This window comes from Podarcis liolepis (assembly GCF_965112155.1).
Source record: "Podarcis liolepis genome assembly, chromosome: 10".
NCBI classification, from domain to species: domain Eukaryota; kingdom Metazoa; phylum Chordata; class Lepidosauria; order Squamata; family Lacertidae; genus Podarcis; species Podarcis liolepis.
This window is the reverse complement of record NC_139562.1, coordinates 54,915,370-54,930,002: the sequence shown is the minus strand read 5'-3', so window position 1 is coordinate 54,930,002 and position 14,633 is coordinate 54,915,370. Positions and strand designations below refer to the sequence as shown.

Below are 14,633 nucleotides of genomic sequence, written 5' to 3'. Positions count from 1 at the left end.
TCATTGCGTGTAAGAGGGTGATTTTTCCTCTACTCTAATTTCTTGGAGTTCCATACTCACACCTTGCCCCTATGCTTCCTATTGTACCCACCAAAAAACAGTCAAGGGGATGACCATGTCTGCAAATTATATCTGGTTCTGATAGAAAAATGAATAAGTTACAATTAAATACAATATTTCAATTAAAACATCAAACTTTAAAACATCAGACTTTAAAAGTGCCTTGCACGCACCCTCATACTGGGTTTATCTGCCTAAAATTTGACAGGCTTCTGCACTTTGTTGGGGCTGCTACAGGGGCTGCTAATTTCATCCACTTAAGTTAAAATATATGTACTGTTTTTAGATTCCTCATTATAGTGAATGATGGGGAAACAGTTTAGTTTTTAACAGATCTAATGTAGTTCCAGATAAAGAGCCTAATTAGAAACACACAAAGTGGCTCCAAAACAGACTGAGTTGCTGCCCAAAGATACAGATACAAAATTTGTGTACATTTTTAAAGTTAAAAGTAGTTTACTTGCAACACTTTCATACTGAAAAGTGTTATGTTTGTTTTCTAGACATCAAGCCCGAAGTGTGAATGAAACAAAAAAGGTACTGTGAAATAGAATGTCAAAATTTTACCTTAACTTGTAAACATTTGTACAGAACTATAAGTGGCAAGGGTATTTTCACCAATTTTTGAGGAGGAAAGAGTGGCCACACTCATGACATGCTGTGCAAAAGCAGGAATGAGTTATAGCAAGCCTTGGATGTGGATGTGTGAAGAGATCTCTGCGTGGGAACAATCTGCACTTGGTGGTTGCTAGCAAAATAACTTGCAGTTAGACACTCATAATCTGCCACTTTCAGGAAGTCAGTTTAATGATTCAGTCAGACCAATGGAACTTTTTATGACTTCTTTTAATACAGAACTGGATATGAGCTATAATATGAATGAGGGGCAAATTATGCCAATATTCTGGTCATGGCTATATAGGACTGTTAAAGAAATTGGGAGAGAAGAAGTGTGGATACCAGCACCTGGAGAGTTAGAAATCAGCAGCACTATTAGGAAAGCTAAGAGCTGTTTGAAAGTTGTTAAGTAGGCAAGTTCTCAGCTAGCCTTCCAATGACAATATAGGTGTACCGCTATTATGCAACTAATGCTTTGGCATAAAATCCAGAGACTGTTTGGAAGTGGGTGAGCTGACAGAGAATGTGACACAGCCTACAACTCCCATCAGCCTCAAACAGCATAGCAAATGGTCAGTTTCAATGGGAGTTGTAATCCAATATTTGGAAGGCAGCATGTTGGCTACCCTGGATGTAGCGCAAAGATGGGTTTGTGTAACAAGCTAAACCCTGGTTTGCTTGCATATTGGACATCAGGCCATTGTTTAGGACCAAACTGTAGATCTGTTCGCATGTGGACAAGAGGGGAGGATCATGGCACCAAGGTCAAGGACAGTCATGCTTCTCAAGTGTTTTGTAGTGAAATAACCAGCATGTGAACTGATCATGGTTTGATTTGACTGAATTGTGCTGAACTGAGCTATTGCTGTATTCTTGAAACACTATTTATGGCCTAATAGTTAAAAAGAAATGGGTTGATTTGTTATGATGTTTTACTTTATTTGATTATGTATTTATTACTTAAAGATCTATAGAGCAATGGGAGTTGCCAATGATTTTGATGACTTAACTCCGTCTTCAGATACACCTACAGACGATATTGAGTTACCTACTTCATTCTATAGAGAAGTTATGATGTTGATAGAAAAACTTAGTTTGGATAGTAAAGGTAAGCACAGTGCTATTGTTACCCATAATATTCAGAACAAAATAAATTTAACACCCAACAGTGTCAACCTGCTTGCACAACTTTTGCTCTTGTAAACAAGACTTCCTCTCCCTCTATTTTACCCTGTATGCCCCTAAAATCTAATTGGCAGGGTAAGGGTGGGGCCATCTGAATATGTTTGTTGTATGTCCTCCTCTGGGTGATTTGCAGTAGACCTACAAGGCTTTTTAACTCCTGGCAATAGCAGCAGCAACAAAGCAACCACTCATCAGGGAATTTGGACCAAACAACTAGCAGTATGTTGATGACATTCAGCTCTGTGTCTCCCATCTATAAGTATTAGAAGATGCAGTGCAGGTTCTGAATTACTGTCTGGAGACAGTAATGTGGATCAGTAAGTTCAACCTTAATCCAAACAAGACTGTGGTCCTGTGGGTGGGTAATTCCTATGTCTGAGATTTGGTGGAACAGCTTGTTCTGAACAAGGCTGTACTCCCCTTGAAGGAGCAGGTTTATAATCTGGGAGTGTTCCTATAGCCATCATTGTCACTTGAGGCCCAGATTCTTGGAAGTGCAAGTGCATTTACAATGCATGTGCAGCACAGCCCTCAACACTGCGGTGAATTCAGAACCCTAAACTTACCAGGAATTCCTTATGTGAATCACACCTCAAGAGTACAATCAAGGTGTGTGTTTTTTCCAAGCACATTTTTCCAGGGTATTGATATAAAGCTATACATCACTCACTTTTTCTTGTTGCTATGAATTAAAATTTTGAATAAGTAAGTTAATACTACACTGTTTCCCCCAAAGCAGATTCTGTGAGTCTCCTGAAAATTCAAAAAATATGTCATGAATATGAAAGTTTAATTGAACGTGAAAGAGCATGTTCTATTCATCTTCGAGGAAAAGTAAAAAAAATTGAGAATGAGAAAAAAGAGCAACAGAGAATACTGGAAGAAATGACAGAAATGAAATCTACACTGGATCATAAAAAAGTTGAATGGGAAAGTACTATCAGCAGTCTCAAGTAAGCTGTCATAAAAAAATTCAATTCTGATAATCTAAAATAAATAAATAAAGGAATCAGTTTTATTAGATAGTAAAGGTAAAGGTAACCCTGACCATTAGGTCCAGTCATGACCGACTCTGGGGTTGCGCGCTCATCTCGCTCTATAAGCCGAGGGAGCCGGCGTTTGTCCGCACACAGCTTCCGAGTCATGTGGCCAGCATGACTAAGCCACTTCTGGCAAACCAGAGCAGCGCACGGAAACACCGTTTACCTTCCCGCCGGAGCGGTCCCTATTTATATACTTGCACATGACGTGCTTTCGAACGGAGCGGTCCCTATTTATCTACTTGCACATGACGTGCTTTCGAACTGCTAGGTTGGCAGGAGCAGGGACCGAGCAACAGGAGCTCACCCCGTCACGGGGATTCGAACCGCCGACCTTCTGATCGGCAAGTCCTAGCCTCTGTGGTTTAACCCACAGCGCCACCTGCGTCCCAGTTTTTTATTAGATACTTCTGCTGTAAAAAGTTGGAGACTTCATAGGATGGAGTCAGCATTGCTAAGCTAAGGTTTGATTAGAGTAGCCTGTTATTAAAGTGGAACAACATACAGAAATGGCATCACTTGATGTCTGCACATTGTCACATTTCCACAGGGACCTGTGTACTTAAGTCCAAAATGTGTAGGCCGAATGTTGCTATCAGTGTGCATATGTTTTATTACTTAGCTTCTGTTTTTGTGTTGCAAACTGCCCTGAGATCTATGGATGAAGGACTGTAAACAAATTTAATAAATAAAAATAAAAATACTACAAAGGTCACTGTGCAAACATGATAGTCTAATGAACAGGTGGCTGGAGCAGGGCAAACAAGCACAGCTCCCTCATGCACATAGCCTCAAACATCTCCTATAGAGGTTTTTTACCTAACATTAAATGCCTGCCTCTGTATTCATACACGTCTTTTAAAATGGTTATTTGCCAGATTTTCTTTGAAACAACAAGAAGAAAAGAGGACAAGTGCTGAAAGGTTGTACGAGGAAAACCAAGAACAGTTAAGGAAGAAAGAGGAGCAGTACTATAAACAAACAGAAGAAAAACAACAACTTGAGTTAATGCTGAGAAGTCTGGAAATGGAATTTAGAACACTGAAAAACCACTTGAAGCAGGTTAGATTAATTTGGAAACATTGAACTGTAGAGTTGGAAAGAACCCAAAGGGTTTTTAGTGCAAACCATTGCAATGCAGGAATCTCAGCTAAAGGCAATAGAGAAATAAAGTAAAAATGCCTATGAAAGTACTGAAAACTTTTTTAACAGCTTGGATTTGTAGTAAGCATTTGTCTGAGACAACAAATTAACTATTGTACTCTCAAGTTATATTTGGTTGTTTTCAAAGAATATAAACACAAACGGTTTTTTGTGGTAGGAATTTCTTACTCATATTCCATTACCTCTGAGTCTAACATAAATTTGTTTAGAGGGTGATTCTTATTATGTTTACTCATGAGGAAGTCCCATTTATTTCAATAATATTTACTTTGGGCTAAATATAGTTAAAACTACTTAGAAACAGGCATTATTTCTGAACATTAAATTTGGCCTGGGATCAGTGATTGAAATATATCTCACCATCACCACCAATCTTTTGTGAAGCATCTCCTTAGCTCCTGTGTTAGAAAGCTCCAGAGATGACTTAATTTGCCTCCATACTTCCATTCAGGGACCTCCCATCCCTCCCTACCTTAAGCTACCTTACTGTGCTGGCTGGTATCAAACCATCTATCCTGTGATTCATTCATGCAGATCCCAGGGAAGATCTCACTTTAACTAGTTGCTTGCCTGCCTGTCCTTGCTCAGGGTTTTGTCAGCTGATTCCAGACACACAATTCCGGCTACCTTAGAATCTAGGTACATTTTCTGGTCTAGGCAAGTGGAAACAGCTTTGCTAACTTGGGCTATGTCGGAATCCAAAATAACCCTGACTCCAGAAACAGCACATTATTGGACTCCTCCCTGTATTTTCTTCCTTAATTCCTTGCTGCAATTTAACTCTGGGGCTGGCACACAGAAGGGGTGCTTTCTATCTTGTTGGGGTGGAACCTTTGGGGGCAGATGGTGAACTTTTGCTGCCGAGGAAATGCATAGCCCTAGCCAGCTTCTTTGTGAAGATCTAGATTGGATAAAATCAGTGTACAGAATTCTGAGAGAAGTTATGTAGAGTTGAAGGGGTGTTGAGAATACATTCCCATGCAAAACAAGGCAAACCGATGTGAATATTATTTTGTCCGCAATAGGAACACAGACTAGTACAGAGAGATTGCTGGCCAAAGGGACCTTGACTAATGAAAGAAATAATTCACTGTGCATCACTGATAAGCTGTAGCAGATGATTCTGTTTCGGGAAGGTTTTCTCTTTGGTGAGCCCAGCATAGGAGGGAGGGCTGAACAGAGATTGTCTCTCCCTTTCTGGAGAACTAGTGAGTGCAAAACAATGAAGATTTTTCAGATCTATGCTTTGTTTTGTAAAGGTAAAGGGACCCCTGACCATTAGGTCCAGTTGTGTCCGACTCTGGGGTTGCGGCGCTCATCTCGCTTTATTGACCGAGGGAGCCGGCGTACAGCTTCCAGGTCATGTGGCCAGCATGACTAAGCCGCTTCTGGCGAACCAGAGCAGCACACAGAAACGCTGGAGTGGTGCCTATTTATCTACTTGCACTTTGGCATGCTTTTGAACTGCTAGTTTGGCAGGAGCAGGGACCGAGGAACTGGAGCTCACCCAGTCACGGGGATTCGAACTGCCGACCTGATGGGCAAGTCCTAGGCTCTGTGGTTTAACCCACAGTGCCACCCGCTTCCTTTGTTTTGTAACAGGTGCCAATAAATAATGCTCATGAGAAAGTAGACCTAGTTATTCTATTTCAGCAATAAGAATAGGGACTGTGTCTTATGAGGACCAATAAGAGACAGTGAAATTGGAAGTCAGGCAGGAAGTGGAGCTTACGGGTCCACTTCATGAGCATTATTGGACCCCTTTACTCCCCCATTTCATAATTCAAGTGTTGACTGGAAAGCTGGCCAATTATTGTCAGTTGGCTACCCAAGTTGATTTTTCTCTTATTTGATTATGCTATTTCTCCATTTAGCCAAGAACATTGACCTACCTTTTTTAAAAGTCAGACTATTCCAGGTACTGATCAAAATAGGGATGGGTTCCGCATTCATGTCTTGGGTTAAGCTAATGTATTCTAAACCTACTGTCTCAATATATGTAAACAAAGTTCCACTAGAAACCTTTAGGTTAAAAAGAGTGCTTGCTAGGACTGCCCATTCTCTCCCTTATTACTTAATCTATTTATCGAACTCTTGGGTGAAATCATCCAACCAAAATTTAGAAGTAAGTATCTAAAATTAATTTTCTATGCAGAAGATAAAGTATTACAATGATTGCCAACCGTTTTGGGGCTTAAAGGCAAAGGGACCCCTGACCATTAGGTCCAGTCGTGGCCGACTCTGGGGTTGCGGCGCTCATCTCGCTTTATTGGCTGAGGGAGCGGGCATACAGCTTCCGGGTCATGTGGCCAGCATGACTAAGACGCTTCTCACGAACCAGAGCAGCGCACGGAAACGCTGTTTACCTTCCCACTGTAGCGGTACCTATTTATCTACTTGCACTTTGACGTGCTTTTGAACTGCTAGGTTGGCAGGCGCAGGGACCGAGCAACGGGAGCTCACCCCGTTGCGGGGATTCGAACCGCCGACCTTATGATCAGCAAGTCCTAGGCTCTGTGGTTTAACCCACAACACCACCCGCGTCCCGTTTTGGGGCTTAGGGGGACATTTGTGATTTTGAGAAGATGCTAAAGGGACCAGTCGGAAAATGGCCTAATACTAAATTGCTGCCATTTCCAAAGGAGCAGAAAAGGAACATAAAATGTTTCAAGTGTGGGAAAATCTGTTTGTTTTATTTTAAATAGAAATGCAGAATCTTTAACCAGGTGGCCTATGTGCCAGCTTACTCATACTGATGGTGGGCAGTTCAAGACCGCTGCTCGCCCTTCTTCTGATTTAAAAAGAATCACCTTGGACTGGACAACCCTTTAAATAGGAGACACTTTCAAATAGAGAACTGTCCACTTTAAATAAGAGACATGTATAAGCGGTGTACATGTCTACTTAGAAATAAATGAGAAATACATTTTGAATAAGGTTTACCCTCTGGTAGGTGTGCATATGTCAAAGGGAGTGTAAGCTGAGCAGTCAATGGTCAAAATTCTAAATAGTATATGCAGTCTTGCTACTTTAGCTTCTGTTAAAGGCATGAATGAAAAAATGTGACTTCAAAAGTTCCAGAAAGGCTGCCTAAGGCCTATTTTATGACAGTGTTTGATCTCCTAAATACCAACCTGATAGAATACCAAATACCATCCTGATAGATATAAATATTAAATCCCCTAATTTAGGTAAAAGTAATAACTGATAATCAGTAAGCATGTTTTGCTTAATTAGATCTTACTATTTCTGTTACATTTAGCTTAAATGTTTTAGGGAGCAAAAGGAAAATAGACTTTTAAAAAGTTTAGTGACCTCATAATTAACCAGATAGGCTATGTGTTTTGTGATGTCAGCTGAAGCTCAGAAGGAGAAATGGCTATGTCAGTTCTGTAATAGACAGCTTTACAGTGCTCATCCATATTTTAATGTTTACACTGTTTAAAACAGTATGCATTCTCCTCGTTTGAGTTCAGTTTTAAATATTTTTGACCCTTTCCGTTTCCTTTTGATTCTGAAGAAGCAGCATACTTAAGGACTTTTTGTTACTCCTTATTTGCTTGATACCTTGAGTCTGAATTTCCTTTCACAAATAGTTTTTAAGTTTCTTGCTTCTAGGTGGTATGTTAAACTGAACAAAATGTTTTAGTAGGGTGAGAAAATGCAAAATACTTAGATGATTTGAAAATGTTTGGTCATCTGCCAAATCTGATGACTGAAAATTGGTCATTACCAGCATTCAGAATATGTAGAAGTATTTTTATCTGGTGCCTATGCAGGCTGGGGTAAGCTACCAGCTGTATTCTGATTTTAATAGAATGAAGAAAATTGACCAACCTAATCATGAGTGGATTTCCTCATTTCCTAGTTATCCTCGGGGCAACTCTAGCACTTACCTATTGGGCAGAAAATTTACATCTGGTAGATATCATGGAAGCTTGCTTCCTAGTCTTTCCTTTTCTATTCCTCCTGTGAGAGAAAGCATTTTAGAGAGGATCAATTCCTCATCAAATGCATTAGATCTGAGTTTCAAGGAAACGCCTCAGGCAATGCAAGACCTTGTGAATGCTGTTCGACAAATGGTAAGCTTGTTCAGAAATATGAGAAACTCAAAATTAATATGCAAGCTCTAGGTTTTTTCACAGCTTACGTATTTTGAAAAAAGGTAACATGTACTTTCTGTTCTTACAACAATAGTATGTACTTTGAACTCCTTTCTTATCAAATAAAAGAAGATGCTTCAAAAAATTTAAACGAATACTCTTTAGAAAATATGAGAAATTGAGAATTTCACCTTAATTTCTGTTAATCCCAGAAACAGAATAAATGCATGGAAAAACAATCATTACGTATAACATTCAGTGCAGTGACTTCTGTTTTTACTAAAAGTTTTCACTTTTAGTCTCTTTTTAAAGGACAGCTGTGTTCTGAATTCAAATGTGTGGTTTTTTAAAAATTGTATATCGTTCTTTTAGATATCTTTAAATGCATTTTTGTAGATTGAAGAAGAACGCAATGAAGCCCAGCAACAGCTGTCACAAGAAAAGTCTGCCAGAGCTCTGCAAGAGGGTATTTTAAATACTCACCTCTGGAGGCAGAAGGAATTAGAGGAAGAGTTGAAAAAAACAGCAGCTATACAGTCAGAGGTATCCATTTTATCAAATCCTTAAAAGTGTAAGAGAGCTAAGCACAAATATTTTTCCAAGACGCACTAGCACAGAACACTTCCATAAACTTAGGTAAAGACTGGACCATTAGGTCCAGTCATGACCGACTCTGGGGTTGTGGTGCTCATCTCGCTTTATTGGCTGAGGGAGCCGGCATACAGCTTCTGGGTCATGTGGCCAGCATGACTAAGCCGCTTCTGGCGAACCAAAGCAGCGCACAGAAACGCCGTTTACCTTCCCACCAGAGCGGTACCTATTTATCTACTTGCACTTTGACGTGCTTTTGAACTGCTAGGTGGGCAGGATCAGGGACCGAGCAAGGGAGCTCACCCCGTTGCAGGGATTTGAACTGCCAACCTTCTGATCGGCAAGTCCTAGGCTCTGTGGTTTAACCCACAGCGGGACAGTAAATTTTTGCTTTGAGTTCACTTTTACTACACTGGGATTTCTTGCAGCAAATTTCTAAAGTGTGAGTATGTATTCTTGCACTCCTAGATATACTGTATTGGCCTGAATATAAGCCGCACCTGTAAAATTGGGAGGGAGGGGAGAGAGAAAATACCCAAATATAAGCTGCTCCATTCCTTGCTGCTCCTGGATGCATACTGGGCAATGGGGGGAGCCGTGCTGCATTGCCGACGGCCTTTCCCCTTCTTTGCTCTCTCCCTGGCCTTGGGGGAGAGGATGGGGGAGTACGCGTGGGATAGACGCTGCTTTGCCACGCTCCCGGCTGTATACCGTAAGGTCACAAATATAAGGCGCATTTTAACTTTTCACAGTCAGAATTTGGGGAAAACGTAGGCTTATATTCAGGCCAAAACGGTATGTCAAAGGGCTCACTGTGTTCTAGTTACGGTTTCTTGGTGTGTTTAAAGTCCTTCATTTGTCACACTTTCATGTGGATTGTATTGTTTGTGCATAAGCTTTAGTTAAACATGATTAATATCTGTACGCAAGGTATTTCCAGGTGTACAATAGGTGATGGGAATTGGGGGATTGGGAAGCAATTCGAAGAGGTTCAGACTCCAGAGTGGTCTCTCCTGAACCAATGTGCAGATCAGATTATGGCCTGCTTCTGGAATTTGCACTCCACCAAATTATTTTAGTCTTTCTTCTTCCTCTTTCTTTAACAAGCACTGCATAGGAAAGAAAACATGGACCTGTAAGAGGAGCCATGTTTCTTTCCATATGCTGTTCTTGAAGGTGGCTGTTATCACCAGTTCTCTCAAAGTAATTGCAGCCCCTTTTACATCTTGCATGGCAACAACTATGCTTCCTGTCTGTTCCAGGTGGTAGATATCAAAGATGTCAGCTGCCCTGTGGCTTCCTATTTGTGGAATGCCCTCCCCAGGGAGGCTTGCCTGGTGCCATCATTACATATCTTTAGGTGCCAGGCAAAAACATTCCTCTTCTCCCAAGCCTTTAGCTATTTAAAGCTGGTGGGGGTATTGTTTTGTTTGTTATTATGCTATTTATTTTTTGTGGTTTTATCCTATAATCTGCCCTGTGATCCTCAAATGAAGGGTGGTATATAAATCAAATAAATAAGTATATAGATCCATGATAATAATGAGGAAAATAAAAGAATTTTGGAGGATTTCTTAATTAACTTTACCTTATGTTTATAAATCATTCAGATGACTGATAATCATGCCCAAGAAAAGGAACTGTTAAATAAAAATCGAGTGCTCGAAGATGAACTAACGGTGTTAAGATTAGAGCTTGAACACATAAGGGTCAAGCACCAGGAAGAGGAAACTAGATATTTGGAAGAAAATGAAGCTTTGAAAGAAAAAATAGAAGAACTTAAAAAGGAGCTGAAAGTAAATGAAGAAACTTTGACTCAAACAATGTTTCAGTACAATGGGCAAATAAATTTATCAAAAACAGAAGTTGCAATCCTAACATCCAAATTAGAACATTTTAAAGAAAATAAAGAAAGATTGGAGGGAGAACTTGACTCAGTTCGTTCCCGCTCGACTTCTGCTGCTCAGGAACTTGAACGATGCCAGATATTGAAAAATGATCTTGAACGAACACTGCAACGAGAGTGCGATGAATGGCTTCGCTTGAAAGAGAAACTGAACCATGATCTATGTCATCTACGAGAAACAAACAGTGGCATGTCTGAGCAATTAAGAAAAGCTGAAAGTAAAGCTAATAGTCTCGAACACGAACTTCATCAGGTAACACATAGTCTTAGAGAAAAAAGCATGCAATTAGAAAGCGTTCAAAGGGATTTAAATCAGGCACAATCTCTAGTGAAGGAACTTGAGAATACACGGCAAGTTGACAAGGAGCAAATGAACAAATATGTGGTAAAACAGGAATCTATGCAGGAACGATTAGCGCAGCTCCAGAGTGAAAATCTTCTACTCCGGCAGCAATTTGAAGATTTTCAAAACAAGGGTATTATCAAAGAAAAAGTAGTGAGTGATGTTCAAGATCGATTCAATGATATTTTCAATAAACTCAGAGCTGATACCGAAAAACAAGTGCAGATGAAGGAAGAGGTAAATAAGGAATTAATTGCAAAATGCAATAATTTGAAGGAGGAAGTCTTGAAATATGAAGCAGAAAAAGCAGATAGAGAGGTAAGTGTGATATATTCAATCAGTGCATCTCTAAACATTAAAATACAAGTGATGCAATTCTCTTAGCCACTAGCAAAAGTGTGATTGCATTAACAAATCTCTATTTACACCTAGCAGTACTATGGTTTGATATAGAGAATTTTTCTGCAATTGTCTTCTGAATGAGCCTTATCCTCAGATGCTAAAATTGCACACCATATAATACTGTGGAATATACTACAAAGGGGAACTGCATTTACAACCAGTTTGTGTATTTAAAACACTTGGAGAAGTCCCTTTTTAAATCTTTACATTCGGAATAAATAGGAATGAGTGCTAGCTAGAAGCAATCGGCATGCGCTGTCCGAAATTTCAGTTGGTATTTAGTCTGAAAGAAAATCTATTGCCAGGTGCAAGAGTTTTGTATGAATCATGACTTGAGAACTAAAGTGGGGCTATTTCAGAGAGATTCAGGGCTTCTTGGCTTCAAAGCAGGATCTTGCTGAATCACCCTGAACTGAAGAAGGATCCTCTGAAGCACTTTGGGGTACTTTGGAGATTTTAGGAAACACTGCAGATGGTATTCTGCAAAAATTTCTCTACAATCTATAGGCATCATTTAAATCGCTTTTTCTTTTCTTAGGGTACAATAAGGCAACTTAAACAAGAACTTGCAGATTCTCTTAAAAAACAGTCCATGTCAGAAGCTTCACTGGAAGTTTCTACACGTTATCGTATTGACCTAGAAGAGGATAAGCAACATCTTCAAAAGGAGATAGACAGGATGAAATTCAAGGTATGATTAAAATAGTTTATTAAATGTTGACTAATATGTCTTCAGCCCATTATTCGCTTTTTAAAATCCTCGTTTTGAGGCAGAATAGTGGCATGTATGAATGGAGATGGATTTAATTTCAACAATGTTTGTACCTTTATATAACCAATCTCGCTTGAAATAGAGATTCAAAAGGGTTGTGCCATAGATATGAAGAGACTAGATTTCATTTCATTCCATCTGGTGTAGGTATTTTAAAGCTGATCTGTATAGCCAGGGGAGACATAGAGGAGCTGCAAACCTCTTGGTTCGCCCCGCTCTGGGCCCCAGGGTCCAATTTAACATCGTTGGGGACATTGCAGAATCAGTTTCTCCGTCGCCTCCTGAAACTCCCCATGTGTGTGAGCAACGCAGCCATACGTCTGGAGTTAAGGATTGCATCATTGGAGACTGTCATCTGGAAGCGAGTCTTTGGTTATTGGCTGTCCAGCTGGCATAGGCTTCCCAACCATTACCTTGTTCAGTGCCTCTGGCGGGACGACTTTGTCAATCCGTGGGTAGGAAAAATCCATGCCAAACTTCTGAGCATCGGAATTTCTCCAGCGGACTCCTTAAAGATGAACTTACGCTCAGCCAAAAGCCTTATTGAGCAAAGATAGCAGACATTGAAAATCAACACAACCTCGCCGGGGGTGGGGGTGTCTGCTCCCCCAGGTATCACGGAATAACCCCACCACTTGGCCTTCCATCGTACATGTCATCTCTTTCATCTGTACCACACCGACTTGCATTTATTCGTGCAAGGTTCAATGTCCTTCCATCGAACCTGCTGAGCCACAGATTTTCCAAGGGTTTGGTGTCTCCGCTATGCATGTGTGACGGGAAAACTGTTGATTCTCTCCCACATATAATGTTCAACTGTCCCCTACATAGCATAGCCAGGACTAAATTCCTGGGTCCTGCTTTACTGCGCTTGGTTGGCAGGCCTGTTGAGTCACATGCCGCACTACTTTTGCAGGATACAGATCCTTCTGTAACTCTGCAGGTGGCGAGATTCCTGAATGCGGTTATCTCACACACAAAAACAACAACAACATCAAAAACTAATCGGACAGTTTTGAAGAGAGTGCATGTCGGATCTCGTCTTCAGTTTTCCTTTTTCTGGGATCCGTCCCTTGGAGCTATCCGGGCCCCAAGCTGTTATCTGGCTCTGCTCAATGACCCACCCCTGCATCATGGTGTTCACCTTTTGGTTTTCACCTTCCGGTGCCGAATATATCGGTCTTTATGCCTCTGTGCTTTTATGTTTGTACATACTTTATGGGCTAATAGCCGTAAATAAATAAATAAATAAATAAATAAATAAAACCTCTTGGTTCTCCTGGAGCTTCCAAGGGCATCCTCTTGGCATCCTCTTGGCATATCTGTTAGAATTGGAGATTGGGGGCACCACTTAGTGACTTTGGTAGACCTGACATGCAGAATTAATAAATAATTGCTGCTAGTGGCTTCAGAGACGAAATTACCTTCTTTCTCTCACTTCATAGCAACTTTGTTCTAGTTCTATAGTCAACTGGAAACATGATTATCATATTACCAAGCCCCTTTAGCCAATCATGTTCTGTTGCGGTTTCTTTGTTTTTACAGTTGCAGGAGTCAGAAGAGCAACATCTTCAGTCTGAAAGACATATTCATGAATTTAAAAATACTTTGAGTGACAAGGAACAAAAATTACAAGATCTGGTGGTAGAGTTAACAGGAACAATTAATTCTAAAAAACAATTAGAAGACCATATACAGAGGTAAAATATACTGCCACTGTGTGGACATTGTATTTTAAGCATGTGTTGAAATGAAGAGCTGCTATGTATCAAATGATAATGTTATCAAATAGCACTGTTTACTGAATTGTATTTGCTGTGGAAACTTACACTCAAATGTATATAGAATATATATATATTTATTATGTGTTGTCTTGAGACTTTGGTTTTTTTTTATTTATTCCCTTTAAGTCTTGAAATAGAAAATGCCAGACTGGAAGCAACAGCTGCTCAACAAGCTGGTCGAATTGAGATACTTCAAAAGGACCTGCAGAATAGTGTCTCTGTAAGTCATCAGTAGGATTGGGAAAGGAGAGGGTGATGGGTAGGAAGATTGTTTCTAGATGATTCCAGCAGCTGTCAGTTTATTATTATTATTATAAATTAAATTTATTTGTCACTTTATCTTGCCCAGAGCAACCCAAAACAACTTAAAAGGACAGAAAGGAAAAATTCCACATAGATACATTGAAACCAAGGTAGAAAAGAAATACATTATAAAAGTCCTAAAAGGCCCCACATAGTTAAAGGCCAAAGGCCTGGTAATAGAGCAAAGCTTTTGCCTGGCACCTAAAGATATATATATTGGTGGTGGTAGGCGGGCCTTCCTGGGGAGAGCATTCCACAAACAGTAATCTGTTATAAATTATGTAGGAGCAAAGTAATGTTATGAGAGCATTCAAATATCTGTTAATATTTTAGGTCACCTTCAAAAACTTTAATCAGGTTAA

The 14,633-nt window shown here is 40.0% G+C and overlaps 1 protein-coding gene across 14 annotated transcripts in view; it reads left to right on the top strand.

Annotated features, from left to right (window-relative positions):
* Window positions 1–14,633, top strand: part of ANKRD26 (ankyrin repeat domain containing 26) — a 60,475-nt gene that overhangs the window by 26,791 nt on the left and 19,051 nt on the right. For 11 of the 14 annotated variants that reach the window (XR_014516569.1, XR_014516570.1, XR_014516571.1 and 8 more), the window contains 9 exons: window positions 564–597; window positions 1,645–1,786; window positions 2,600–2,816; window positions 3,782–3,965; window positions 8,567–8,713; window positions 10,372–11,328; window positions 11,951–12,103; window positions 13,730–13,884; window positions 14,095–14,188. Coding sequence is in view for 11 of the 14 variants with exons in the window: in XM_083463205.1 (XP_083319331.1) it covers window positions 564–597; window positions 1,645–1,786; window positions 2,600–2,816; window positions 3,782–3,965; window positions 8,567–8,713; window positions 10,372–11,328; window positions 11,951–12,103; window positions 13,730–13,884; window positions 14,095–14,188 (2,083 nt within the window). In the remaining 3 variants the exon portion in view is untranslated. The remainder of the gene's footprint in view (window positions 1–563; window positions 598–1,644; window positions 1,787–2,599; window positions 2,817–3,781; window positions 3,966–8,566; window positions 8,714–10,371; window positions 11,329–11,950; window positions 12,104–13,729; window positions 13,885–14,094; window positions 14,189–14,633) is intronic. The other 3 variants (XM_083463206.1, XM_083463204.1, XM_083463208.1) reach the window with 1 other exon arrangement.